Raw genomic sequence first — 27,814 nt, 5'->3', positions numbered from 1 at the left:
TACAGGACACTATCAAGAGGGTGAAGGGACTACTCACGGAATGGGAGAATATATTTGCAAATCATCTAATAAGGGGCTACTATCCAAAATACATAAAGAACTCTTACAACTTAATAACAGAAGACAAACAACCCCATTTGGAAACGGACAAAGGACTCCCGCCGACCTTTCTCCAAAGACGACACAGAACATTGGCAATAAGCACAGGGGAAGGGGCTCAGCACTGCTAGCCACCAGGGCTGCAGAGCAAGATTCCATTCCATGCCCACTAAGGTGGCTATAATGACAAACAAAAAGCAGCATCAGGGAAAATGTGGAAAAGCTGGAACCTCATACCTTGCTGGCAGGAATGTACAGTGGTACAGCCACTATGGAAAACAGCTCAGTGGCTTCTCAAATTCAGCAGTGCCACCCCTGGGCATATGCCCCAAGGAGCAGAAAACAGGTGTTCAAACAAAATTTTTGTACATGAATGTTCACAGCAGTACTACGCGCAGTAGCCAAAATGTGAAAACAGCACAGATGCCCATCAACAGACAAGTGGATAAACAAAATGCAATATACCCACCCAATATATCCATACAGTGGGATTTTATTGGGCCCTGAAAAAGGAATGAAATTCTGACCCCTGTTTACAACACAGATTGAGCCTGAAAACATTATGCTAAGGTGAAATTTGCCACATACAAAAGGGCAAATATATGATTCTCCTTATATGAGGTGCCTAGGGTAGCTAAACACACAGAGACAGAGGTGTAACAGAGGACACTGGAGGAGGAAGGGAAGGAAGGGAATGAAGAGTTACCATTAACGGGTACGGTTTCGGCTTGGGAAGGTAAGAAGGTAAGAACATTCTGGAAATGGATTGTGATGGTCACACAATGTTGTGGATGTACTTAAATGCCACTGAGTTTTAACACTTAGAAATAATTAAAATGGTGGGGTGCCTGGCTGGTTTGGATCTCAGGGTTGTGAGTTCAAGCCCTACATTGGGCATGGAGCCTACTTTAAAAAAGAAAATAATTAATGTGGTAAAAATTTTGTTACATATGTTTACAATTTTTAAAAATCCTAAAAGATATTAACAACTAAGCTACTAATACGGTGCCATTCCCCAGGGAGGATGAGCCAGCCACCTGGCAGCAGGTGATTTCTTTGAACTGCTTCCACTGTGGAGGGGGCAGACTTGCCATCACTGGAACAGACACGTATTCTGGATACGGATTTGTCTTCTCTGTCTGCAGTGCTTCCAATCAGCCCCAACATTTGTCCTTGCAGAATGCCTTACTCATCGTCCCGGCCCTGGCATGTCGCATACCATTGCATCTGATCACAGAGCATTTCAGAGCAAAGGACGTGCAGCAATGGGTTCATGCTTGTGTACCCCTAAATTGACAGGCCTTAACTGAAAAGTGGAATAGTCTACTGAAGACTTGATTACATGAGTTGAGGGACACTATGCTGAAGGGAAGATGTTCCACCTTTAAGATGCAATATATTCTTTGAATCAAAGACCATTATATTGTGCTGCTTCCCAAAGCTGGAAAACATAGTCCTGGGAATCAAGGGGTGGAAGCAGGACTGGTTCTTTTTACTTTTACACCTACTAACCTACCTGCAGAATATTTATTGCCCATCCTTCCTACTTTGGGCTCTGCTGATTTGGGAGGTACATTTGCATTGGGCCCCGTGAATGAGAGGAGGACACAGTACTTTGGTCATTTAGGGCTCCTTTTACCACTGAACCAAGATGATGAAAAAGGAGTTATTCTAGTGGCTAGAGTAAATGATCCTGAGGTTACCCCTTGGTACTTGCATACCCAGTGATAAAGGTTACTGGAAAACCACAGCAAGCAAACAGCAGCAGCAAAATCCTGAAGGACTCAGATTCTTTGGCAGTGAAGGTTTGGGTCACTTTGGCATGTAAAGAAACCCATCAGCTGAGGCTACTTGGGCTGAGGACAAGGGAAATAAGGAATGAACCATAGAAGGAAGCCATGCAGGTCCACCATAGCCATGTGACCAAGTACAGAAGCAAAGACTCTATGTTTTCTCTTTGCCTGGCACAGGCACAGGTTTATTTGTCAATGCTGACCTATTTCATCTTCTCTCCTCCTCTTCCTACTATCATTTTACAGATTGGTTGCTGGCAGTTAACTTTACAATTAGGCTTTAAGTAACAGAATATTCAGTGGCACTGTGGCTGAACTTGATAGCAACCAGCACAGTAGCTGCTGGAGCTGTGAGTCTCCTTGTTTTATTGAAAGAACACGAACCTGTAAGACAACTCTATCTGAGCAGGTAGAAAGAGAGATCTTTTCAAAAACTGAAATGTGTGTAGATGGGTGCATCTGGAAGCTAAGCAGCCCAAGTAGAGGAATGTTACAGTTACCAATTTATTGTCTCTCAGTTCCAAATCCATCATTCTCCCATCCAAGTACTAACCAGGCCTGACCCTGCTTAGCTTCCGAGATCAGACGAGATCGGGCGCATTCAGGGTGGTATGGCCGTAGACCAAATCCATCATTCTCTTCTCTGCTCTGAGAACATGGAGTGGAGTCCTTTAGATATTCTTCCTTCAGCAGGTGGCACAATGGTTAAGCTTCATCTGTAGAGGGCACGATTCGTTTTCCGGGCTACATACCAAATTACCATAAACGTAGAGCCTTCCAATAGCACATACATTTCTTAGCTCACAATTTCTGTGGGGCAGGAGCCCAGCTGCAGTTTCACTGGGCCCTCTGCTCAGACTCTCACAAGGCTGCACTCAAGGTGTTGGCTGGGCTGCATTCTCATTTGGAGGCTTAACTGGGGAGGACTTGGCTACCAAGCTGATTCAGATCGCTGGCAGAATTCATTTCCTTACAGCTGTAGACTTGACGGATGGATGCTGCCCTCAGATCCGAGGGGCCAGCTGCATTTCCCTGCCCTAGGACCCTCTGCAGGGGCCGATCACTGCATAGCTGTCTGCTTCTTGAAGGCTGGCAAGAGGGTTTCTCTAGTCTGCAGTGAAATGTATTTCTAGGTGCAACATCCCAGCACCCTGGCATACTGCTTAGAGGCAAGTTACAGACCTCATCCATGCTCAAGGAGAGAGGATTATACAAGGGTGTGAATCACTGGGGGGGGGGGGTCACTTTCGGGGGTACCCACCGCATACTACAAAGATATCACAAGAGGCAAGAGCGTCTCTTCCTGGTTCTGAAATACTAACTTGGCATGAAGCAGTATGCTTGTGCAGCCTGGCCAGAGCTGGCTCTGGCAGAGCAAAGGGCTCTGGGTCTGATGTCGGGCTGCTCCTGCATGGGTATCAGCTGCTGTCCCTGGCCCTTGCATGTGCGTCAGCAGCACACACAGGACAACAACCTCCCCGGCACAGCTACGCCCTCTCCGAGTCCTTGCGTCTTCTCTGTGGGTCCTAGGGGTATGGCATATTCTCCTTCTAGCTGATATTTTTGTCTACTTTAGAGTTTTCTTCGCTACTTATTAGCTCGAAGCTCTTGTTTCTTCAATTCCACGTTATAATTTTTATATTAAAACTTCCTTGTTGAAACTACTGTGTGATTTCTGTCTATGGATTAGACTTTCATTGATTCATGGACCATGTTCAGTTAGGATCTGTTAGCCACTGACATTCCAATGACTTTGGGGATGTCTAGGAAACTTACATCTATGGGTGGAAGATAGGTCACTCACCTCTTTAATTTCTTTCAGAAGTTCAAGAGCACAACTGAAGTCTGGGGGAGTAGCTGACAACTGCTCTTTGAGATGGTCCCAAAAGGCATTGTGCATTGTCTCCTTGACCTTGCCTTCCAAACTGTAAGAGGATTAAATGAACAAATTACTTTCTTTACCCAAAAACTGTTAGAAGGTCATTATCTCCTAAGGCCCCAAAAAAACCCAGCATTTGATATGACAAAAGACCATCATACTGACAGGAAAAGACCAGGAACTATGTTTGGACTGCAGCAAAGTTGAACAAGCTGGGCTCAGACTTGGATGTCAAGGGCATGACCAAAATCTCTTAGAAGGGCTCCTCATGATTTCAAGTAGCCCTCCCTCTGTAGGAGGAAGAACCCTCCAAGGAGATCAGGCCAGCTTTAGCACCAATTTGCATCTAGCCTAGGTAATATGTGACTTTCTTGCCATTTATGCATACACATAGCCATGAACAGAAGGATCTTTTATTTTCTAATAGTCCTAAAATCTAGACAAGGATTTTCCTTCTTTGATAATACTCAAATATCCATAGGGATTTCCAAATCAGCAGGTCTAAAACTCAATTCAGTATCTTCCCCTTCCAAACCTGTTCCTCCTATCTTCCCAATATCAGGGGCCCTACCAGGTAGCCAGTCATGGTAACCAGAAAGATCAGACATTTCTTCTCCTTAAAAAAGAAAAACAGAATCAAAGGCAGAATCAAAGCCTAGGTGGCTCAGTTGGTTAAGCGACTGCCTTCAGCTCAGGTCATGATCCTGGAGTCCTGGGATCAAGTCCCACATCAGGCTCCCAACTCCATGGGGAGTCTGCTTCTCCCTCTGACCTTCTCCCCTCTCATGTTCTTTCTTACTCTCTCTCAAATGGATAAACAAAGTCTTAAGGAAAAAAAGAAAAACAGAATCAAAGGCAATTCAATTTAGAAAGGAGAGTCTCTTCAGCATGTGGGGCTGGAGAAACTGGACCTCTGCACTCAGAAAAGTGTATCTAGACACAGGTCTTATACCTTCCACAAACAGATCACAGACCTAAATGTAAGAAATAGATAACACAGAAGATAATGTAGGAGGAAACTAGCTGATCTTGAGTTTGGCAATGACCTTTTAGATACAACATCAAAAGCATGATGATCCATGAAAGAAAAAAACTGGTAAACTGGACTCCATTAAAATTAAAAACTTGTACTCTGTGACAGAGACACTGTTGAGAGATGAAAAGACAAAGCACAATCTTTGCAGAACAAATATCTGATAAGGAACTAGAATCCATGGGGCACCTAGGTGACTCAGTCAGTTGAGCGTCTACCTGTGGCTCAGGTGAGGATCCTGGGAGGAAGGCCCCAGGTCAAGCTCTCTGCTCAGCAGTGAGTCTGCTTCTCCCTCTCCCGCTGCCACTCCCCCTGCTTATGCTTGCACTTGTTCTAATAAATAAAATCTTAAAAAAAAAAAACAACTAGTATCCAAACTATACAAAAAACTCTTAAAACTCAACAAAAAGAGAATAACCCAACTTTAAAATGGGGAACAATCTGAAGAGACTTCACAAAAGTCATCATTCAGATGGCAAATAAGCCTATGAAAAGATGCTCAACATCCTGTCATTAGGGCACTGCAAATTAAAATAACAATGACATACCCATGAATATCTATGAGAGGGGCCCAATCCAAAAATTCATCACCACCAAATGCAGGAGACGCTATGGAGCAACTCTAAGAACTCGCATGCATTGTTGGTGGGAATGCAAAGTCATAGCTGCCCCAGCTTCTTACAAAACTAAACATACTCTTGTCATATGATCCATAGACTGTCCTTTGTATTAAGCAAATGAGCTGTACACTTGTGTCCACACAAAAACTTGCACAGGGAGGTTTATAGCAGCTTTATTCATAATTGCTGAAACTTGGAAGCAATCAAGATGTCATTCTGTGGGTGAGGGGACAAATAAACTGTGGTACATCTGGACAATGGGCTATTACTCGGCCTTAAAAAGAAATGAGCTATCAAACCCCAAAAGACATAAAAGAATCTTAAACGCATATTGCTAAATGAAGGGAGCCAATCTGAAAAGGCTACATATTTTATGATTCCAACTATAGGACATTCTGGAAACCAATGGAGACAGTAAAAAGATCAGTGGTTGCCAAGGATTCATGTGGCAGGAAGAAAAGGGTGAACGAGCAGAGCACAGGGGATTTTTAGGGCAGTGATATCACTCTGTAGGTTACAAAAATGGTGAATATATGACATTGTACATTTTTCAGAACCTATGGAATATACAAAAAATGAACCTCAATGGTACACTATGGACTGGAGTTAATAATAATGTATTAATACTAGATCATCAGCTCTAACAAATGACCTCACTATTAGAAGATATAAACAATGGGGGAATCTGTGTCCTGCAGGGCATGGGCTCTGTGGGAACTCTGTACTTTCCAATCATTTTTTTCTGTAAAACAAAAATAGTTTTTAAAAAATGTGTATTAATTTTAAGAAAGGAAATGACAGGAATTAAGTTTCCTCTCAAAGTTTATTTAAATGATATCTCTAACCTTCAGTGAGACTCATAAGAGAAAAAGAACCATTCGAAAAGTTTGAGGTTAGACCTAGTCATTGCCAAGTAGCTACTGGTTTTCTTGAATTAAACATCTCCCCCTTAAAAAATACAGTAGTAATGTATGTGCCATGTAAAACAAATAACAAACAAGCAATATGAAAATGAATAAAACAAAAGTCAAAGTTCCTCTCCCAACACACCAGCCTCAATCATCAGAGGTAACGATCAGAGGTTATCAGAGGTAACCAACTATAATCTGTCATCAGAGGTAACCAACTATAATCTGTCCAATGGTGTAAGGTGTACTAGAATTGTTCTCAACTCTTTCTCCTCATCCTATCTATCTAAACCATCTCCAAGTTCCACAAACGGTGCTTCTTAAATGCCTCTGGAATCCATCCCCACCTCCCATCATCTCTTACCTGGACTACTGTTATAATCCAATCCCTGGTCCCCTTGCCCTCAGTCTTGTCCCTTATTTGTTCTCCACAAATTCATTCTAAAATCAAGGACTTCTGAAATTCCATTCTGACCATGATGCTCTGCTCCTGTAAAGTCCTTGAGGGACTGGCCCTCACCAGCAACATAATTCACTTGCAGGACCCTGCTCTGCCTCCTTTTCTAGTTTATCTCCTTCTATCTCATTTTATACAGCTGCCCACACCAAGGAACCTATAAAAAACATACTATATCCTTGCCTCTGTCATAGTTTCCTTGCTGGGAACATTCTTTTCCACCTAGACCATCTGGGCAACATCTATTCCTCCTCTAAGACTTGACTCAAAGTTTCATAAGCAACTCAAATCTTCCTCCAAAGGCAGATCTTTCTCTGACCCTCCTTAAGCAACTGAGCATTCTCATGAAACTCTTTACAAACAACTATGAGTGAACTGATGGGTCTCTTCTGTTATTCAACTGTTCCCCCTACAAAAACTTCTGACAGCGATGACAGTGCCTTGTTTATCTACAGCTACATCTCTAACTATCCCCAGCACTCAGCATCTGCCTGCCACATAAGGACTCAGTATACACCTGATCAATGAATGCCCAAACATGGGATTTCCCTTCAGAGTATACAATCATCATTTAACAGCATCCTATGCACAAAGGAGAGGCAACTGCCAAAAGTGAGTCAGGTCAAACTCTATTTTCAACCTTTCTCCTGATAAAATTCTGCATGACCTTACATGAAAATCTAGCTCTGACTGGTACTATTTTTCCTGCTTCGTTTCTCCCTCTCTTCTCTCTTCTACCCATTCCCCCAACTCCCTCATTACCGTCCCTTTAGCAGACCTTCACTCTTCCGGTTTCAATTGTTTCTCTTCTCCTGTTGCCATCAAAGGTATCTAAGCAGTGAGGGACGTGTTAGGAGATGTGGGTTTTCATGAAAACCTGGTCTCACAGAAGCTGTGGCACCAAGCATGGGCACATCAGAGCACAAAAAGGACAGGAACTCCATGCCATAAACAATGGCACTTGAGTAACAGATTCCCTAAGGCTGCCGGATCACAAAAGCATTTAAGGAAACTGGCTGATCACAAGCTGTCTCATTGATCTATTGGTGGGAAATTAGAAGTTTTTGAAATCTGACATTGAATTTACCGATTTAACTGCCAATAAACCAGCAGAGCCATTCAATTCATACTCCCCAAATGGTGCTCCCTTGTTACAATGTCAATATAACTAAGAATCAAAGTGAAGCTTGATGGAGGTGGGAGAGCATTATTTACGAACAGAGTTCTGATCCTGATTCATAAGTTAAACTGACTTATGGGGGCACCTGGGTGACTCAGTCGGTTAAGGGTCTGCCTTCGGCTCAATTCATGGTTCCAGGGTCCTGGGGTAAAGCCCCATATTGGGCTCCTTGCTCAGCAAGGAGTCTGCTTCTCCCTCTCTCTCTTGCCTCTCCCCACTGCTTGTGCTCTCTCTCACTCACTCATTCTTTCTCAAATAAATAAAATCTTAAAAAAAAATTCATATTCTATCTGTGCCTATTTCATCTGTGGTCACTTAAAAAAGAGTAATTGGAAGGAGCTATGAAGCAGGCAGCTGATCAGATGAGCCCAAAGATCTAGGATTCTTCATATTCACACTGGGGTAACCTCAGCTCCAGGAGTGTGGGCGTGGTTTAGCATCTACCTTCCAGCAAGCAGAATGCAGCTGAGGTACTAGGATGTCATTTCTGAGATGAGGTAACAGAAGGACTGCGGGTTCTGTCTTGGGCACCATCTCTCACAGCTTTCTTTTCTCACTCACTCAGAGAGGGAAGCCAGCTGCTATGTGGCTCAGAGCTGAGGCAGGCTCTGATTAGCACTCAATACACTGGCTACAACTAGGGCCAGAGACACACAATTAAACTGTGCCGTACCTCTGACTCCGAGAAACTGTGAGATAATGAACATTGTTTCAGCTACTAAGTTCCAGGATAACTGGATAGCAACAAGAGCTAGCTACCACAGGCTACTTCTTCCACATTTATCAGAGAAGATGTGAAATCCACCCTACTGATATTTTATTATTAATGGTGGCGGGGGCGGGGGGGGGGGGCGGAGCGGATCACAAAGTGAACATTGCAATAATAATTACTTTGGCTTATTTACTAGTTAAATAACATTTGCTTCTTGACGTTCTAATACTAATAATTATTACTCTTCTATTTAAGTTGTTGAGCTCTCTTAAGGTTTATATTCAAAAACTGTATCCCCCCCGCCAGTTTTACTGACTCAATTGGATTATTAAATAAAGATGCTTCAAGTCTGGTCAGAAGCCATTAGTGCTAAATAGCTATGCCAGAATGAATAAAATGGAAAAATCAGAAGAGCTGGTACCTGCTTGGAGAGGAAACCTTTTCTTTCACGTGGAAATCATGATTCATTCCAATCTTGTTGCTCAGCTTAGAAACATCATCAACTGTACCTATCAGACCTGTGACAGAAAGAACCTCAGGTGTACACCTGGAACTAATGTTAACAACTATATTTCCATTAAAAAAAAAAAAAAAAAACTTATGGCAGACACGAGTCATTCTGAATTTCTATGTTATTCATAGACTCACTCTGAGTAGGCCCCAAATTGAGATTCATCAAATTGATCTCACACCAACTCATTTGACCGTTCTAGTAGTTTAGGTTTTCTGAACTCTGGGTCCAGTGCCTAGCGTAGTCCAGCATGGGAGTGAGGGAGGACAAAGAAGCTATTTTATAAATAACAAAATGAAATACAAGCCTTTCTCTTGAAAAGTAAAATAATTAAAGCAGCAAAGAAACAATAATTTGTGATTTGCAAACATAAGCATTTATCTAAGGGTATTCTAATTCTGCTCTCCTTTTCCTGACTCTGATGAAAGTTAAATTCTCCATATCGATGGTACTGAATGGCACCAGTGTCACCTGGTCTCAAAAAGCAGGAGTTCCCAGGTGTTAGGATTTTATAGGTTACTGACATTTCCAAAGATTCTGAGCAACTGATGAGAACCTGCCCACGTTCTGTTTTGCCAAGTGTGAACTGCAGATAAGCAAATTAAAAAATCCACTCTACCACACCAAACCATCATTTCAAAAAAGAAAAGCTTAACTTTCAAAAAAACTAAAACCAAAAACTCCCCCCCACCACCACACACAAAACAGAAAGGGAAAGTTATCAGAATAAAGAGGAGTCCTTTACATTGAATCGATTTAGCTTTAGGAAAAATTTACTACATCTTTATTTTCTTTCACTAAATATTGTGAAGAATTTTGTCATAAACCAGCACTAACATTTGGGACCCAATGCTCTAAGTTCTTACTACAGACCCAGCTGAGCTCATTCTCATGAAACAGCACAATAGTTTTAATGATCACTTGGTATGTGGAACGAAGTTGCACATAGTACATCATACTTTCTCATTCTCTTTCAATAGCCCTTCCTAATTCAGCAAGAAAAATATCTGGTTCTGAGATATGGAGGGGATATAAATGAATGAAGATTGGCCATGAGTTGGTCACTGTTGAAGCTGGGTAATGAGTAAATGTGGCTCATTGTACTAGTCTCTCTACTTTTATAAATGTTTAAGTTGTCCATAAGTAAGATTTCAAAATGTAAAAAGGAAAAATAGTTATTGTAGAAAAGAGGCTATACAGAATGCCTTTACTTTGGAGATACACGATGAATTTTTAGATCAAGTCATGACCCTAACTTTCAGTATGAAAGGACAAAAATACATATTTATAGAGAGAGCAATGTGGTAGAATGTTAACAATGTGGGCATTCGCCTTTTTTTTTTTTTTTTTTTTTACTTTTCAACAAAGTTGAACTATTTTGAAATTAAAAAATAAAATAAAATAAAATAAAAATCTATAGGTAAAAGGTGATTGCAAATTTACCAAAAGCCACTGAGCCCTTGCTTTGGCAAACATAAAGATGAATTGAACCTTAAGTGGACATCTGATATTCCCTTTATTTTTGCAGCCTCTCGGAAGCCCTTGGTTTCAGCCAAAATGGCAAAACACAGTCAAATATGTAAACAGACAATCCATTAACTCACTAATGCGAAATGAGAAATAAAATCTTCCAAGGGATACTGAGTTATAGCAGCTTACTGAAGGACAGAGGGAAAGATTACCCACAGAAACACTTTCCAAATACAAGAAGTCGAAGTTCAGATCCTACTTTGACAAGACTGTTCTGGTGCTCACAAGTACCATGGTACTAGGTAACTCCCAACAGCTGTAAAAATCAGGAAAGGGGAGGGCCCAAAGAGAAATTCGAGGGAAAAGGCAACAAAAGTAGATTTTTAAAATCCAAATCCCAAGGACAAAGAAATTTTCAACATGATACAGTAACTGAACCAAGGCAACTAATCTACATGTCAAATTCTTTTTTTTTTTTTTTTTTTTTTTTTTTTTTTTTTTTAAAGAGGCAATTTGGGGGACGCCTGGGTGGCTCAGTTGGTTAAGCCACTGCCTTCGGCTCAGGTCATGATCCCAGGGTCCTGGGATCGAGTCCCACATGGGGCTGCTTGCTCAGTGGGGAGCCTGCTTCTCTCTCTGCCTCTGCCTGCCTCTTTGCCTGCTTGTGTTCTCCCACTCTCTCTCTCTGACAAATAAATAAAATCTTTAAAAAAAAAAAAAAAAAAAGAGGCAATTTGGTTACTCACTTTAGGGTTGTTTTACCTACGGATTCATCTAAATAGTCTCCCGAAGAATTAGATTGTTTACACCGTATTTACAAAAAAATTGGCTCCCCCCCCCCCACATCAGGTTCATTCTAGCCAAATAAATTTCTATGCACCAATTTGCCACTTTGGGGCCAATCTGTTAGCCGGCAACGACCCCATGTGGCCACAAGAGAAAAGTGCAATTCAACCTCAGAGTAGCCGGGCCTTGAACTAATTTTTCACACTTGAATCTTCGAGTTTAACTCGAGTTAAACTCTTGCACGTGGACAGGTCTTCAGACTGGTACCTGTTTTAAATTCTGTAGAGATTACTAGAAGAGAAATGCTGGATGAGTCCCAGCGAAGTTCGACCTACGGAAGCACAGAAGAGACCTGCGACGCAACAGGAACATAAAAGTACGGAGCTCGAGAACAGAAGCCCAGACCAGCAGTACTTCTTAAGTCCATGAAGCGCCGAGTGATTCCCACCGAGGGCCACTTGGGTTCTCTGAAAGTACCCCAAGTGTCTGCCATTTTCCACCTACAAATTCAAACTACAACAATTATGGCGGTGAAGGCGCTTGGCCTCAAATCTTGTCAGATTAAAAAAAATTTTTTTTCTTTTGTCAGATTCAAGTAATCCGGCCCGGGTCCTTTCTCCCTCCTGGACCAACCTTCGGGTGTACAGGGGGCCTAGGGCCTGGGGGAGCAGGGACTGGGACGGGGGACAGGGGGAGACCAGGCGACAGGCAAACGGAGAGGCCGGCGGGCCCTTCCTCTTCCGCCCTGCGCCGGGATGGGCGCCCCCGAGCGGCTACGGGACCTACGGGCGGGGTGGTCCTCGGGGCCTCTCGGGTCTTCCCGGGTCGGTGCTGAGATCTCAGGCTTGCAGGACCGGCACTGTGCGTCGCCTGGGTCCTTCAGGGGCACTTTCTCCTCGACGTCCGGCATGTTGCGGATGGAATCTGGGTTGGGGAGAAATGACGCGCCGTTGGCGTCGGGGAAAGGGTGTCTCCCACTGTCGCCGGGGGTCCGGAGCCCGGCCCGGCGCGCCGGACTCGGCCAGACCAAAAAGCGCAGGGTGGGCAGCGTCAGGGCGGGGGACAGGCGGGACAAAGGAGCCTGGAGGGCTTGAGGGGTCCCTGGAGTCAGGCTCTGGGCGCGCAAACAGGAGGCGGTCCGGCCCCGGCGACGCTGGGGGCAGCCCCCGGCTCAGGACGCTCGCCTCGCGCCCTCTCCGGCAGCAGAGGGAGCCCTCGGCGCCTCAGCCCCGCGCCGCTCACCTCCTCCCCGGCGACTTGCCGCCTGCTCTGGGTTCCCCGTCACAGCCGCGCAGCCTCCAGGCGCGGGCTGTACCAACCGCGGCGGGGCGGCGGAGGGGGGGGGGCAGCGGGCGGCCGGGAGGGCCCTGGCAGCCGCGCGGAGCCGGCCGGGTCGACCCCGCGCACCACGGCTCGCCCTGCTGGGGACGCCGGGTGGGAGAGTCGGGGCTTTGAGAACAAAGCGCCGGCCATCTCCCGGGGCAACGGGTGGGGTCACGTGGCCACCTGGCAGTCCCGCGCGGCTGGGACCCAGGCGGGCTGGCTGGTGCTGGGTCGTCGTGGGCGCGAAGCCCCTCCGGCCTTGGGTTACCTGGTTGCTGGGGGCAGTCTCCGCCTGGCATCCACCCCCACGAAAAAGATCACCTGGAGCTACTTAGGGAGGGAGAGAACAAGGTGATTTCTCTTCAGCCGGCTCTTGTAGCCCAAGGAAGAGAACCTCACTGAGGCGGGTGGTTTCTTGTTAGTGCCTCCGAGGCACCTGAGGAGAGCGGGGCCATGCTACCATTTCTGCAAGTGTGGAAACCGAGACCCCGGCCACCTGCGGGTCTGTGGAGGCGTGCAGGCGGGGCAGCAGCGGAGGCTCTTCCACTGAATTCCTGGCCTGGGGTCTTCTTGGGCTGGACCTCCAACCCCTGGTTCCGGCTCTCGGGCTTGTCTTGGTTTCGGGTCTGCCCTGTTGCCCTTGGAGCGATGTAAGGACCTGGAGTGACCACTCTCCCCTTCAAAACTTGCATTTCGGGGGCTGGAAATGAAAAGGAAGCATCCACTGCTTACACTCCTATCCCTCTTTATTAACTAACTTGATCTCTTACGACAAACGCTTGCTCAAAAAATGGAAAATAAAACATAAGATGAAAGTATTGCCTGTAAGAAATCAAGTTATTATAACCCTTGCCTTGTTAGTGTGGGATGTGGATTCTTCTTGCACAACCCATGTGTTTTGAAAGGGAAAATTACGAAGACGCATAAGAACACTTCCTTCCTGCCTTCCTCCCTTAATCCTTCCCGCCTCCCTTCGTTCCTCCCTCCCTTCCTCCCCGCCTCAATATGCCTAACATGAAGCTCGAACTACTGCCCCAGAGATCAAGTGTTGTGTGTGAGATGTGTGCTCTACCTACTGAGCAAGCGGGGGGCCCCTGATACATTTCTGCTAAGAAAGTCTACTCTAGGGGCGCCTGAGCTGCTCAGCGGGTTAACCGTCTGCTTTCGGTTTAGTCATCATTGGGGTGTCCTGGAATTGGTCCTGCATGGGGTTCCCTCTTTCTCCTTCTGCTTCTCCCTCTCCCAGTGCTGCTCCCTCTCCCTGTGCTGCTTCAGTTTCTCTCTCGCTCTGTCAAGTTAAAATTTTTTTTTTTAAAGTCCCCTCTAGGGGCGCCTTGGCGGCTCAGTTGGTTAAGTGTAGGCTTCAGTTAAGGTCATGATTCCAGGGTTCTGGAATTGAGTCTCACGACTGGCACCTTGCTCAGCAGGCAGCCTGGTTCTCCCTCCGCCTGCCACTCCCCCTGCTTGTGCTTGCTCCCTTTCTCTCTCTCGCCAACCAATAAATAAATCTTAGGGGGAAGAAAAAGTCTACTCTACCCTGAGGTCAAGGCAGACATGAGGGGAACAGCCTAGTAAAGTTACTGTTTAGCTGAAGCCTTCTTAATCCAGTACATATTCAACCTGCCCATTACCCCTCCTAACCTTTCCTGGTATTTCCCTCAGAGATGTTAACTATGCAGGCTGGCCTTCACCCCAAACTGAGAAGGAAGAGTAATTAACTGACTTAAGCAAAGAGGTCCATGAAAATGTAATTATTCATTATTACAAGAGAGATTTTTAGGCTGGGTCTCAAAACAAACAGACAAACAAAAAGTTCTGTTTGGGTGGAATTTTCCAGAATGACACCAGTTCATTTGTCCACAAAAATGGCATTGCCATAAAACTTCCCCTGCTGATGCCTGAAATTACCTCCAGCAGTTCATTCATATACGTTACACAGCCTATGTATATGTATATGTATATGTCCTCTTAATACCCAAATTCTCTGGAAGGGGCAGTGGGAAGAAATAGCAGGTGGGAGCTTGTGGGGGTGGGGACTGAAGCCAGAAAAGGAGTAAAGAATGGGGGTGGAAAAGAAAGACAGAATTGGAGTTTTCCCAGGGTCAGCCTGGGGACAGCATTTCATGATCTTTATCACTATAGTTATCAGAACCAACTAGCCAAAGTTAAAAGTTGAGGGGAATAGAAAGATGATTCAAGAGATATGCCCTCCTTCCCTTTGGGGTCTTAGTTAATGATAACTGATTTTGGTTTAATGATTTACAAAATGTTTTTACATTGCAAATCCATATGCTGTGGACACAATCCTACCTGTTCAGTAGGCCAGGCGGGTGTTATTTTGCATCATTTAATAGATGAGCGAACTGTGAATTAGAGAGGCTTCTGGGAGTACCAAAAGTCACTTGGCAAGCAAGGACTTGATGCTCAATCCTATACTTTTTCTTAATTCACCCGATCTCTCTGTCTTCTAGCTGAGAAGCTGTATATACAAGAAAATATAACTGACATAAAATGGTATAGAAAGTGCAAGAGCTGGGGGTACAAATGAGAAGAAATACGGGACCGTCAGAGAAAGGATGAGAGATCTTCCAGATGTTTGGATCAGTTCAAACCCAGCCTTTAGCCAGGATCCTAAGCAAGACTGTGTAACTGATTTGTGTTTGGAGGGGATCCTTTGTTCAGCCTGGTTCCCTCTAAACCTCGGGACCTGCTTTAAACTCTCCTAATGGGTGAAATTGGATTTTCCACACATGTCCACTATTTATTGGGAATGCCCTTCCTGACTGAGTTAACACCTTTACCCTGTGAAAGTGTACATATCTCAAAAGACCCACAAGACAAGTGTTTCTCGAGCAACCCAAGGACAGAGGTAAAAGCCCCATTTCCTCTCACGTTGCAGTGTGCCCCAAGCTGTACAGCCCTGGGTTCTCCTTTTATATTAAAATATCATCTGAATTTTGGGGTGCTGGGTGGCTCAGTCGGTTGACTGTCGGCTTTGGGCTCAGATCATGATCCTGGGGTCCTGGGATGGAGCCCTGCATCCTGGCTCCCTGCTCAGCAGGAAGTCTGCTTCTCTCTCTCCCTCTGTCCTCCACTCCCCCCAACTCCTGCTCTCTCTCACTCTATATCTCAAATAAATACATAAATAAAATATTTTAAAATCATCACTTTTATCTTCTATTCACAACATATCCATATTTGCCTCAATACTAAAGTCAATTTTCTATCCTCAAATCTTTTGAGTAGAATTCTTGTTCCAGAAAGAAGGTTTTCCTATACTCACTGGTACACCTCCATATACCCCTATGGGTTCATACACCGCAGACTGAGAAGCGGTCCAAGGGAATCTCTGGCCTGCAGCTAGAATGTTCCTGCTCAACCACTTCCCCACATATGTGAGCTTTAACCCAAGCCCAACAGTATGCTCTGTTTTCATTTGCTAAATACTACCCTGGGTACACTACCATACAAAAACAATTATGCAGAGAGTTGGTCCTACCCACAAAGACATTCTGAAAGAGGGGTTGATAAAGACAAAAATGTAAGAAAAATACTCCTGGATGACTGTAAGAGGTACAGAATCTAAGAGGAATCCTGAATATGGATCCGCTAATTTTATGAAACAAAATAACGGAAATGAAAAACATCTCATCTTACAAATCATCTTGGGCTCGTGAGGTTAAATGACTTGGCTAAGGTCACCACCAGTTTATGGAAAAATGTAGGACTAGAACCCATATCACAGTCGGTGTACTCTATAACATATAGGGCTAAGCAAGAGTAAAAACTAATACTGTAAATAAGTATTTGTATTTCTAAAGAAAAATGTAAATGACAGGCCATGGAATGGAAAAAGTAAGAGGCGGAATTACACAGAGGCCAAGCTTGCAAGTTCAGTAGACTATACTGGAAGATAAACTACAGTCAGAGTGGTAGGGACACGTAAATACAGGGTGGGACATTTAAATGAAACCATTTGGAGTCATGTAAACTGGGACTGATTTCATTATAGCCTCCCTTATGGTACAGAACTGCACGTCAAAACTATTTGCTTTAGTCTTTTGATAAATGTGTTTTCTTCATAGAATCAAAGAGTAGGAGAAAGGTTTCGGTAATCTGGGGGCAGTCTGGACATAGCCCTTTGTAGCTCAAAGTGAAGTGTTATGGATGGAGAACCCTTTACAAGTCTTTTAAGGAAAGGGGGCTCAAAGAGAGGACAAAGAAGATTCTGGCAGCCGCTTAAACATCCAGCTTGGTTAGCCACATCTCACTCTACCAGCGATACCTAAGAGGTCCTTGTTTCTTCCTGCCCTGGGGTCTTTGCATGTGCTGTTCCTTCCCTCTGGGATCCTTCCCCTTCCTCTCCTTCCCCTCCTACCTCACTCCCTCTCATTCTTCAAGTCCAGCTTACAAGGTCTAACCTCCTCAGGGAAATGTCTATGAACCTCATTCGCTTCTCTCAGCACCCCCTATGTTGTCTTCGTAGCCTTCACCACAGCTTGTAATTATATGCTTGTTGGCATAATTAACTTTATTCAGTGTGGAACTCTACCGCCGGACTGTAGGCTCCCTGAGAGCAGGCACGGTCTGCATTTCATTTACCACTGTGGCTGGAACATAGTGGATGGGCAGTCCCTAAGGGTAGCCTGAGCAAATGGGCACAAACTGGCCGTGCAGCTGCATGGAGGACCCGTAAGAATGAGCTACTGCTCCCCCCACACACTGGAGAGGCCCGGCAAACTGTGTCTCTCTGGACCCAGTTTCAGTTACCAGCGCCTATCTTTCTCTTTTTGTCTCAGACACGTTTCCCCTCTTTCCATCTCTCCTCTGTCCTGGGAGTCTTTTAAACCCTCAAAGACGATGTCTGAGAGAGAAGGAAGGGTGTTCAGGGTCCTTTGACAGGGAGCTTCCCGCCTCCCCCGACCCTGAACCGGAAGGTGGCGATAGGGGGCAGTGGCAGCCTGGGAGTAACTTCCAGAAGTAGACTGCCAGAGAGAGAGAGAGAGAGACTTTCTCTCTCTCTCTCTCTCTTTCTCTCTTTCTGCAGAGCAAGCCAGGGTCAGCAGCAGCCCAAAGCCACAAAAACTGACTTTAAAAGTCCTCCTAAGAGCTGCGTCTTTCGACTTCCCAAAACAATCCCGCCTTGTGCCCCAGGACACGGCGCGAGTTACACACTTAAAGCAGTTTCCACAGAACCGCATTCAGTTGGTTTTAAACTCTGGGGAAAGCTGGCAGCCTCTTTGTGGGTTTTTTTTTTTTAAAAACTAGTTAGAGGGACAATTAAACCTTTATGGGCCCCAGAATGTACCTATGCAGACATAAATAAGGATCATTCTTCATCACCAGAGAGAATCCACTTTCTGGCAACAGAGATATTTTTCTGCCATCGTAGGACAGAGCTGTGCTCATACACCTGAGAGCCTTTATGATGAGGGCAGGTGATGGGGGCGGTCAGCATGGGCAGAGGTAGAAACTTTGACCATAAGTTCTCAAAATGGACACATAGCAGGCCTTGGGCTTAGCCAGTCTTAAATAAATCACAAACTCCCAAAGCCTTTCCAGAAAGCAGCCCAGATTTTAGGCCAAGAAAACTCGTCTTACTGCCCTCCCACCCCACCCCCTTGTGTTACTTTGGGCCAAAATGGTCCATTTGTCAAAGAGTCCTGACTCTCTTATTCCCACTCTTACAACACAATACAATGCATTCACGTATTTACAGTGCAGTGTCCTTGAATGGTCGGATGGCTTTTTTTTTTTTTAATCCAATAATATCATTAAATGCACCAGGGGGCTAACTTCTTAAAGGAACCTTTGAGTAAACTCTTTTGTTAAGTGAATCAGTCTTTTGTAAGGCAAATCATCAGCCACCAATTTGTTTTCCAAATCTGAGATTTCACATAGGAGATTTTCTTCACCAGGCCCACTCTAGATGGTGGCCTGTACATTTTCTTTTATTTTCCTGTCTTTGGTCAAGACAAGCTCTTCCTGAATAGACATTATTGGGTAGGGATGAAGGAATCTCAAACACTTGAGAAGTAAATCAGTTTCAATCATTCCTGTCATCCATAATTCTCTAGAACCACCAGCCTAAAGCAAAGTATAATGATCTCCCGGCAAAAAAATCCAGCATAGATTTGAAGGCCAGTCTATTTGAAGTCAGTTTCAAAAGAAATGCAGAGAACGGGGCTTTGAAAAGAAAAATTATTGTAGATTTTTTTTAATTGAGGCAAAATACATAGCATAATATTTACCATTTTAACAATTTGTGAGGGTATAATTCAGTGGCATTAAATAAACTAAATTCACAATGTTGTGTAACCATCACCACTATCTATAGCCAAAACCTTTCATCATCTGCCACAAAAAAACTCTCCCCATTAAACAATAACTCCCCCACTCCCCCTCCCAACACCCCTCCTTCACAACCCACGAGAACCTCAATCCCAGTTTCTGTGTCTATGAACAGGGGATTGTTTTAAACTTCAGCTTTAGTTTGGGCCTTTCATTTCCTTCCCCTGGTGTGGTGGGAGAATGGAGAAAGTGTGGCCACCCTCTTTTCACCTTGTACACTCTTCCCACTGCTGCTTCCTGCTCCCCTTTCCTCCGCCTACCGGGGCGGAGCTGAAGCAGGAGTCAGTCCCGGACAGAGGGAGAAACTGGCGAGGGGCTGCAGCCCTCAGCAGGAACAAAAGGAGGTCACTGGGTCTGAGTCTCCCTAACCAGCTCAGGAATGGCAAGAATTTTCTGACTTCAATAGTCTGAGGAAGTAGGAACATGATGAATCCAGTGGCTGTTCTGGTGTCTGGGGCCTATGCCTGCATGTGGCCTCCTGCTGAGCACCTGTCAGCTTCTGCCTTACCTACCAAAGATCAGTCAGGGCTGAGAGAGGTAGGACTGTAGGAAGAGACATGGAGGGCTTCCTTGGGCACCCACAAACTCCATGCTTGGAATTTCTAACCCTGAAAAACACAGGCGAAACCACTCACAACCCCTGCAGAATTTACATTTCTTGTACCCATTGGTGGCCGACAGAAGCACACTCAGAATGATTCACATCCTAGAGTTTGGGGTTTGCTTTGTTCACAATGCTTAGAAATTCTCAAAGGAGCTTCCCCACACCCCCCACCCCCACCACACTCTGCCTGCCCCCTTCCCAACACAGCTCAGGGGAACACAAGACTTGGCTTATGAAATCTGATTTTTAATTGTTTCAAGAACTACTTGGGGACCCCCAGCCTCGCCTTCCCAACCCTGGGAACTGTGAGTCTGCCAGGGCCCCTAGGGCAACTGGGGCAAAGTGGTTTTGTGGCACAGAGAAACAGCCACGGGTTGGGGGGGTGGGGAGAGAGGAATCACCTCAAAAGCAGGAGAGTTGAATTCCTTCTGCTGCCCACTTGCTGGTGACCTTGGGCAAGTCCCTTTACAGCTCTGTCCTCATTTCCCTCAACCTGGGTGGGAGGGCCCTCCAACTATGAGAACTTACAGGAAGAGAGAGAAACAAGGCTTTCTGATATTTGGAATTCTTGAACTAGGAATCCAAGTCCTTCGTTTCCCATCAGTGCTGACATCAATGGAGGAACGGCAGCAGGGATGTAGGGGAAGACAGTTGGGGAAAGAGAAGAGTGGACAGAAGTACTGTAGGTGTGTTTTAGGATGGATTGAGAATAAAGTTTTGGTTGGATTTTCATGAGAAAATATTCGGCAGGTAGGCAAGGAATAAGCAGCTGGAATCAAGGAGTGAGACTGAGACAAATAGATAACAAGAATAGAGTCTGGAGTCATGGTTGATGAAATAGTCTTAATAATGCCAAACAACACACATCAAATGCTGAGTATGTGGCAGGCCCTCGGGGAGCCATTCACATGGATGTGCTATTACTATTCTCACAACACCCTTATAATGTCGTTAAAAGATACAGTTTGTACTGCTGTATAGATGTATCCCGCTCAAGGTCACTGTCACACAAGGAAGAAGTGGTAGTACCCAGACTTGAACCCTGAGAGTCTGACCTCAGAGCCTTTGACCAGTCTTTTCTTTTTTAGATTTTATTTATTTATTGGGGGTGGGGTGCGGGAGCAGAGAGGGGAGGGAAGGGGCAGAAGGAGAGGGAAAAGCAGATTCCCGCTGAGCAAGAAGTGGGGCTCTCAATCCCATGGACACTGAGATCAGGACCTGAGCCAAAGGCAGATGCTTAACCGTCTGAGCCACCCAGGCACCCCTTGACCAGTCTTTCATACAACCTCCTAAAAGGGGAGGTGGAGGAAAATAAGAGAAAAGCAATACAGGTGAAAGACAGAACCTTGGCAAATACCTGCAAATAGTGGTCCTATTCTTGATCAACGGTGATGTAAAATTGATGAGATGAAGATGTGGGTCAGAAACAAACTGAGAAGCATCCAGGTGTATCTAGTGATGCTATCAACTGGTCTGGCTCCGCACGCGTTCAACAGTAACACTGAGCGCTTACTGCGAGCGAGGCACTGTACGAAGAGGCATCACCTACATTATCTCATTTAGTCCTTTCGCAAATCCACCAAGAGGATGCCCATTTCATAGGAGAGCCACGGGCTTAAGGGATTTAACACCAGCTGGAAAGGGTCAGGATGGGGAACTCAAAGCCAAGCTGTGTGTTTCTGGACCCAGCCCCAGCAAACTCAGTCTTTCCTGACTGCCCCTCAACAGTCACATAGCGAAACCACTGGACATTTCTGGAATGTTTTGTCTAAGATTCACTCCCTTGAATTAGCTTGTAGTTGAGCCCAGTATTTGAAGTCAATGCTTCCGGAAGTTGCTAAAGGGTTATCAGCTGCCTGGAACCAATGTTTAAGTTTACAATGTGCCTATTTGAGTTAATTTGACCCAATTAGAATAAAGCAGTGAGTCTACTTTCTGGACCCCGAGACAAGCCCAGAGAGGTCCTGCCACATTCACCTCCAAGGAGCACCCTGATAGGTTCATGGGTAATCCCCCTCTCCCTTATGGTGATTGGTTCAGAGAGAGCACGTGACACAAATCTGGCCAATGAGGCACAATAAGAGGTCAGGGAGAGGCTCCATTAGTCTACTTGCCTGCTTCAGTCTGGGAGGGAGGGTGTTTCGCCTCGACTTTGTGGGGCTGTGGTGGGAGCAAGAACTGTCTCCAGAGACTGTGTCAGTACCAGCTTCACTACTCAGTCACAGGGAACCCTCGCAGCCCAGCCTCCTGCCTAAGATTCCCCAGCATCAAGCCAATACATTTATTAAGTCAGTGTGATTTGGGGTGCTGACAGCCCCCAACTCCCACTGGAATGTGAGCAGTATGAAGGCACAAATCATGTCTCTCTCCTTACGTGGTGCATCCCCAGCCCTTATTACAGAATTTAGCACTGAGACATAACTCTATGTAGGTGAATGAGTACATGAGAAGAGTAATGAAAAAACAATAAAATGGACTCAAAAAATACTACAGCTGGAAAACACTTTTAAAATCACTATTCCAAGTCTTCTCTCTCTTTTCTTTTTTTTTTAATTAAAAAAAATTATTTTTAAGTAATTCCTACACCCCTTGTGGGGCTCGAACTTAAGCCAGGGAGACCAAGTCACAGCCCCAGCTCCACCAATAGATCCAGCAGGGCGCCCCTCTCTCCTTTCTACTCTCTAGTGAAAAAAGAAGCAAGGGTTGCTGTGTTAGGTTAATGGTAATTTTCCCTCTTAATTAGGGCAGACACGCTTTAGTCCCTGCTGTGGGAGCCTTCAGTCTCCCTTAGGCAAGCATCCCAGAGGGGCTTTGATGCAGTGCCCAGACCAAGCTAGAGAACAAGACACCAGGAAGCACTCACTCCCGGGCTAAATAAAACCAGCATCTGTTGAAGATAGAAATGGGGACTTAGTAAGAAAGATATACAATTATACATTAGAAATTTAAGTTACAAAATATCTCTGAATGTTGGTTAATGTTTATTGTTGGCCATTTTTCATTACTAAATTATAGAAAATACATTGTTCTAACTCTTTCTGCCTTTATTATTTTTTTTTAAAGATTTTATTTATTTATTTGTCATAGAGAGAGAAGCGAGAGAAAGCACAGGCAGACAGAGTGGCAGGCAGAGGGAGAAGCAGGCTCCCCACCAAGCAAGGAGCCTGATGTGGGACTCGATCCCAGGACGCTGGGATCATGACCTGAGCCGAAGGCAGCTGCTTAACCAACTGAGCCACCCAGGCGTCCCTCTTTCTGCCTTTAGAATGGAGAGCTCCATCTGCATCCCTCTTTGAACCTAGGGCTGAGACTATCCACCGCTTCCCTTGCTGGGGATACACATTTCTAAAAATCCAAAATTGCAAAATGAAAGATATGAAGCATTGGTATGTACATCCCCGCACATTGTATTCAAGTGTTCTTGTATGTACTTTTTATGTAATATTTTATTCAAAATCAACTTTATTGAGGGGCACCTGGGTGGCTCTTGACTTCGGTTCAGTTCATGATCTCAGGGTAGTGAGATCAAACCCTATGTTGGACTCTACACTCAGCAGGGAGTCTGCTTGAGATTCTCTCCCTCTCCCCCGCTCTTTCCCCCCACTTGCTCAGGCACTCTCTCTCAAATAAATAAATCTTTGTTGTTTTTTAAAGATTTTATTTATTAATTTGACAGAGAGAGAGATAGCAAGAAAGGGAATACAAGCAAGGGGAGTGGGAGAGGGAGAAGCAGGCTTCCCACCAAGGAGGGAGCCCAATGCAGGGCTCGATCCCGGGACCCCAGGATCATGACCCAAGCGAAAGGCAAATGCTTAATGACTGAGCCATCCAGGCACCGCTCAAATAAATAAATCTTTAAAATAAATAAAATAAACTTTACTGAGGTATAATTTTCATGGATAAAATGTGCCAACTAAGTACACAGTTCAATGAGTTTGGGGGGTATTTATTTATTTATTTGACAGAGAGAGAGAGAGTGTGTAAGAGCAGGAACATGAGCAGGGGGAGTAGGAGAGGGAAAGCAGACTCCCCGCCGACCAGGGAACCCAATGTGGGGCTCCATTCCAGGAGCCTGGGATCATGACCCAAGATGAAGGCAGATGCTCAATGACTGAGCCACCCAGATGTCCCTAGTTTAATGAGTTTTGACAAATTATGTACCAGATAACCACCACCACCACCACAGTCAAACAGAATACCTTCATTATATCCAAAATTTCTTTGAGTCCATTTTCAGTCAATACCCATCTCCTTCTCCCAGGCCCCAGGTAACCATTGATCTAGTCTCTGTCACTATATATTAGTTTTACCTGTTCTAAAACTTCATGTAAATGTAGTTATATAATTGTATTAGTTACATTTATTTATTTATTTAAAAGAGACTGTCCGAGCAGGGTGGGGGGGAGCAGAGGGAGAGGGAGAGAGAATCTTAACCAGGCTCCAGCAGGAGGTGGTACTCCATCCCACCACCCCAAGAATATGATCTCAGCTGAAATCAAGAGTCCGACTCTCAGCTGGGCCACCCAGGTGTTCTGACACTTTTTTTTTTTTTTTTTAAGATTTATTTATTTCAGAGAGAGAGAGTGTGTGTGCACAGGCGCAAGAAGGGGAGGGCCAGAAGGGAAGAGATTCTCAAGCAGCCTCCTTGCTGATCGTGGAGCCCTGGGGCTCTAACTCCTGACCCTGGGATCATGACCCCAGCAGAAATCAAGAGTTGGATGCCCAACTGACTAAGCCACCAACTGACCAAGCCACTTTTTAAAATGTTTCTTTATTTAAAAGTATTATTAGGGGGTACAGTATGAGGAAGGCACACTTTCAAGGCTTCTGGGAGAACAGAGGTTCCAGAAGGAATGGCTGGGGGAGAAACACATGGAGGGCAAAGGTATCTGGGGGCTGCCATCTAATACCAGAGACTGGGAGGCTTACACAACAGAAATTTATTTTCTCACAGTTCTAGAGGCTGGAAGACCAAGCTCAAGGTGTTGACAGGTTTGGTTTCTCCTGAGGCCTCTCTCTTTGGCTGCAGATGGCTGCCTGCTCACCGTGTCCCTATATGGCCTTTTCTTTGTGTGGGCACATCACTAGTGTCTCTCCCTCTTTTTCTAAGGTCACCAGTCCTACTGGATTAGTTCCTATAATCCTTATGACCTTATTCAACTTTAATTACTTCTTTAAAAGTCCCTGTCTCCAAATATGGTCATGTTGGTTAGCGCTTCAACATATGAATTTGGGGACACAATTCAGTCCATAACACTAGTCTTTTGTGTCTGTGACTCAGCATAACGTCTATGTGATTCATCAGTTTTGTGGCACTTATGGGTAGTTTTTTCCCTTTTGTTGCAGAGCAGTAGTCCACTGTAAGAATATACCGCAGTGTATTTATCTATTTATCTACGATGGATATTTAGGTTATTTCTAGTTTTTTCTATTATGAATAAAGCTCCCATAAATATCCCAGCCTGTCTTTTTGTGGATATATGTTTTTATTTCTCTCTTGGGTAAATACCTAAGTGGAGTTGCTGGATTAAATGGTAAGTTTAACTTTATAAGAAACTAACAAACATTTCTCCAGGGCAGCTGTCTCATTTAACACTTCCACCAGCAGTGTACACAGAAGTTTCCATTGTCCCCCATTCTTACCAATACTTGGTATTGTTCATCTCTCTCTTTTTTAAAAAGCTGTTCTAAATAGTGTAGGTAATGGTTTCTCACTGTGGTTTTAATTTGCCTTCCTTGATGGCTAATAATGTTGAGCATCTTTTCCTGTGCTTATTTATCACCTGGATGTCTCCTTTGGTGAAGTGTCCATTCAAAGCTTTTGCTCGTTTTTAAAATTGGGTTGTTTTCTTATTATTGAGTTATAAGAGCTCTTTACATATTTACAGCTCTTTACAACTTCTTTATCAGCTAAATGATTTGCCTAAGTTTTTCTCCAAGTCTTTGGCTTTTCATTCTCCTAAAGATTTTATTTATTTAACAGAGAGAGAGAGAGAGAGAGAGAGAGAGAGAGCACGCACAAGTAGACAGAGCGGCAGACAGAGGGAGAGAGAGAGAAGCAGGCTCTCCATCGAGCAGGGAGCCTGATGCAGGGCTTGATCCCAGGACGCTGTGATCATGACCTGAGCTAAAGGCAGCCACTTAAATGACTGCGCCACTCAGGCACCCCGGGTTTTCATTCTCCTAATAGCAGAAGTCTCTCATAGTGCAGAAGTTTTTCATTTTGATTAAGTCTGGTTTATCAGTTTTTCTTTAAGGATCATGCTTATCTTAAATAAAGACAGTTTTACTTCTTCCTTCCCAATATAAATGCCTATTTTTTTCTTGCCCCATTGCATAGGCTAAAACCTCTAATACTATGTTGAATAGAAGTGATGTGAGTAGTATCCTTTATCTTGCTCTTCATCTTAGAGGGAAAGCAATCAGTCTCACTATTAGATATGATTTTAGCCATAGGTTTTTTTCTTTTTTAAAAGATTTTAGTGGGGCGCCTGGGTGGCTCAGTGGGTTAAAGCCTCTCTGCCTTCGGCTCGGGTCATGATCCCAGAGTCCTGGGATCAAGCCCCACATCGGGCTCTCTGCTCAGCAGGGAGCCTGCTTCCTCCTCTCTCTCTGCCTGCCTCTCTGCCTACTTGTGATCTCTGTCTGTCAAATAAATAAATAAACAAAATCTTAAAAAAAAAAAAAAAGATTTTAGTTAGTTATTTAACAGAAAGGGGGGAGGGGAGAACAAGCAGGGGGAGCTGCAAACAGATGGAGAGGGAGAAACAGGCAGGGAGCCCAATGTGGGGCTCCATTCTAGGACCCTGGGATCATGATCTGAGCCAAAGGCAGACACTTAATTGAGCCACCCAGGTGCCCTTAGCATAGGTTTTTCATGGATGGTCTTGATCAGATTTAGGAAGTTCCTTTCTATGACTAGTTTGTTTAGCTTTTAATCAGGAATGGATGTTGGTTTGTTTCTCTATTTCTTTCTTTCTTTCTTTTTTAAGAAACAGAGAAGGCAAGATGGGGGTGGAGGAGCAGAGGGAGAGGGAGAGCAAGAAACTTAAGCAGGCTCCATGCCCACCACAGAGCCCACCACAGGCTCCATCTCATAGCCCTGAGATCATTACTTGAGTTGAAATGAAGAGTTGGATGCTTAACTGACTGAGCCACCCAGGCACCCCTGGATATTGTATTTTTGTCAAAAGTTTTTTTCATCTGCTAAGATAGATACTCATTTGGTTTTTCTTTCTTATTTTGTTAATATAGTGAAGTATATTGATTTTCAAATGTTAAGTCAAACTTGCCTGCCTAGAATAAACCCCACTTGGTCATGATGTATTTTATCTTTTTATGTACTGTTGGATTTGATTAGCTAGAATTTTGTTTGAAATTTCTCTATGTTAGTGAGGGTTGTTGGTCTGTAGTTTTCTTTTCTTATAAATGTTTGTCTCATTTCAGTATCAGAGTAATACTGGCCTCAGAATGAGTTGGGAGGTTTCTATCCCCTTCCATTTTCTGAGTTTGTATTTGGTATTTTTTTCCTCCTTTAATATTTGTCAAATTTACCAGTTAAGTTGCCTAAGCCTGGAGTTCTCATTAAGGAAAAATTTTAAGTTAGAAATTCAATTTAAATACTTTTCAGGTTATCGATTCTTACAAAATGAGTTTTGGTAGTTTATCTTTCAAGGAATTTGTCCATTGCATCTAAATTGTCTAATGTATTGGTATTCTTTGTTCACTGTTGACATTGTTTTTTATAATATTTATAATATTTTATAATATTCTCTTATTATCCTTTTTTTAAAACAGTAAAATCTATAGTGAGGTCATTACTGATATTGGTCATTTGTGTCTCCTCTTTTTCTTCCTGATCCATGTGGCTAAAGGTTCAGAAGTTTTATTGATTTCCCCTTTATGAACTATCTTTTGGCTTCATTGATCTTCTTCATTGTTTTGCTGTAGTCTATGTCATTAATTTCTGCTCTGATCTTTGCTTTTTTATTTCTTCGGCTTCATTTGCTTTTCTTCTTCTAGTTCCTCAGGTAGAAGCTGAGATTATTGACTTGAGACCTTTCAAATACTCATTTAGTAGAGTCCCAC

At 44.2% G+C, this 27,814-nt stretch overlaps 1 protein-coding gene across 8 annotated transcripts in view; it reads right to left on the bottom strand.

The window, feature by feature from the left end:
• TCP11 (t-complex 11) overlaps positions 1 to 27,814 on the bottom strand; it is a 138,966-nt gene that overhangs the window by 7,278 nt on the left and 103,874 nt on the right. For 2 of the 8 annotated variants that reach the window (XM_059178562.1, XM_059178561.1), the window contains one exon: positions 3,697 to 3,817. In XM_059178562.1, coding sequence (XP_059034545.1) covers positions 3,697 to 3,792 — 96 coding nt within the window. In that variant the 5' untranslated portion in view covers positions 3,793 to 3,817. Of the gene's footprint in view, positions 1 to 3,696; positions 3,818 to 9,102; positions 9,200 to 12,234; positions 12,373 to 12,690; positions 13,468 to 27,814 lie in introns of those variants that run through there. The other 6 variants (XM_059178554.1, XM_059178557.1, XM_059178559.1 and 3 more) reach the window with 6 other exon arrangements.

This window comes from Mustela lutreola, chromosome 6 (genome assembly GCF_030435805.1).
Source record: "Mustela lutreola isolate mMusLut2 chromosome 6, mMusLut2.pri, whole genome shotgun sequence".
Lineage (NCBI taxonomy): Eukaryota > Metazoa > Chordata > Mammalia > Carnivora > Mustelidae > Mustela > Mustela lutreola.
This window is presented reverse-complemented; position numbering and strand designations above follow the sequence as displayed.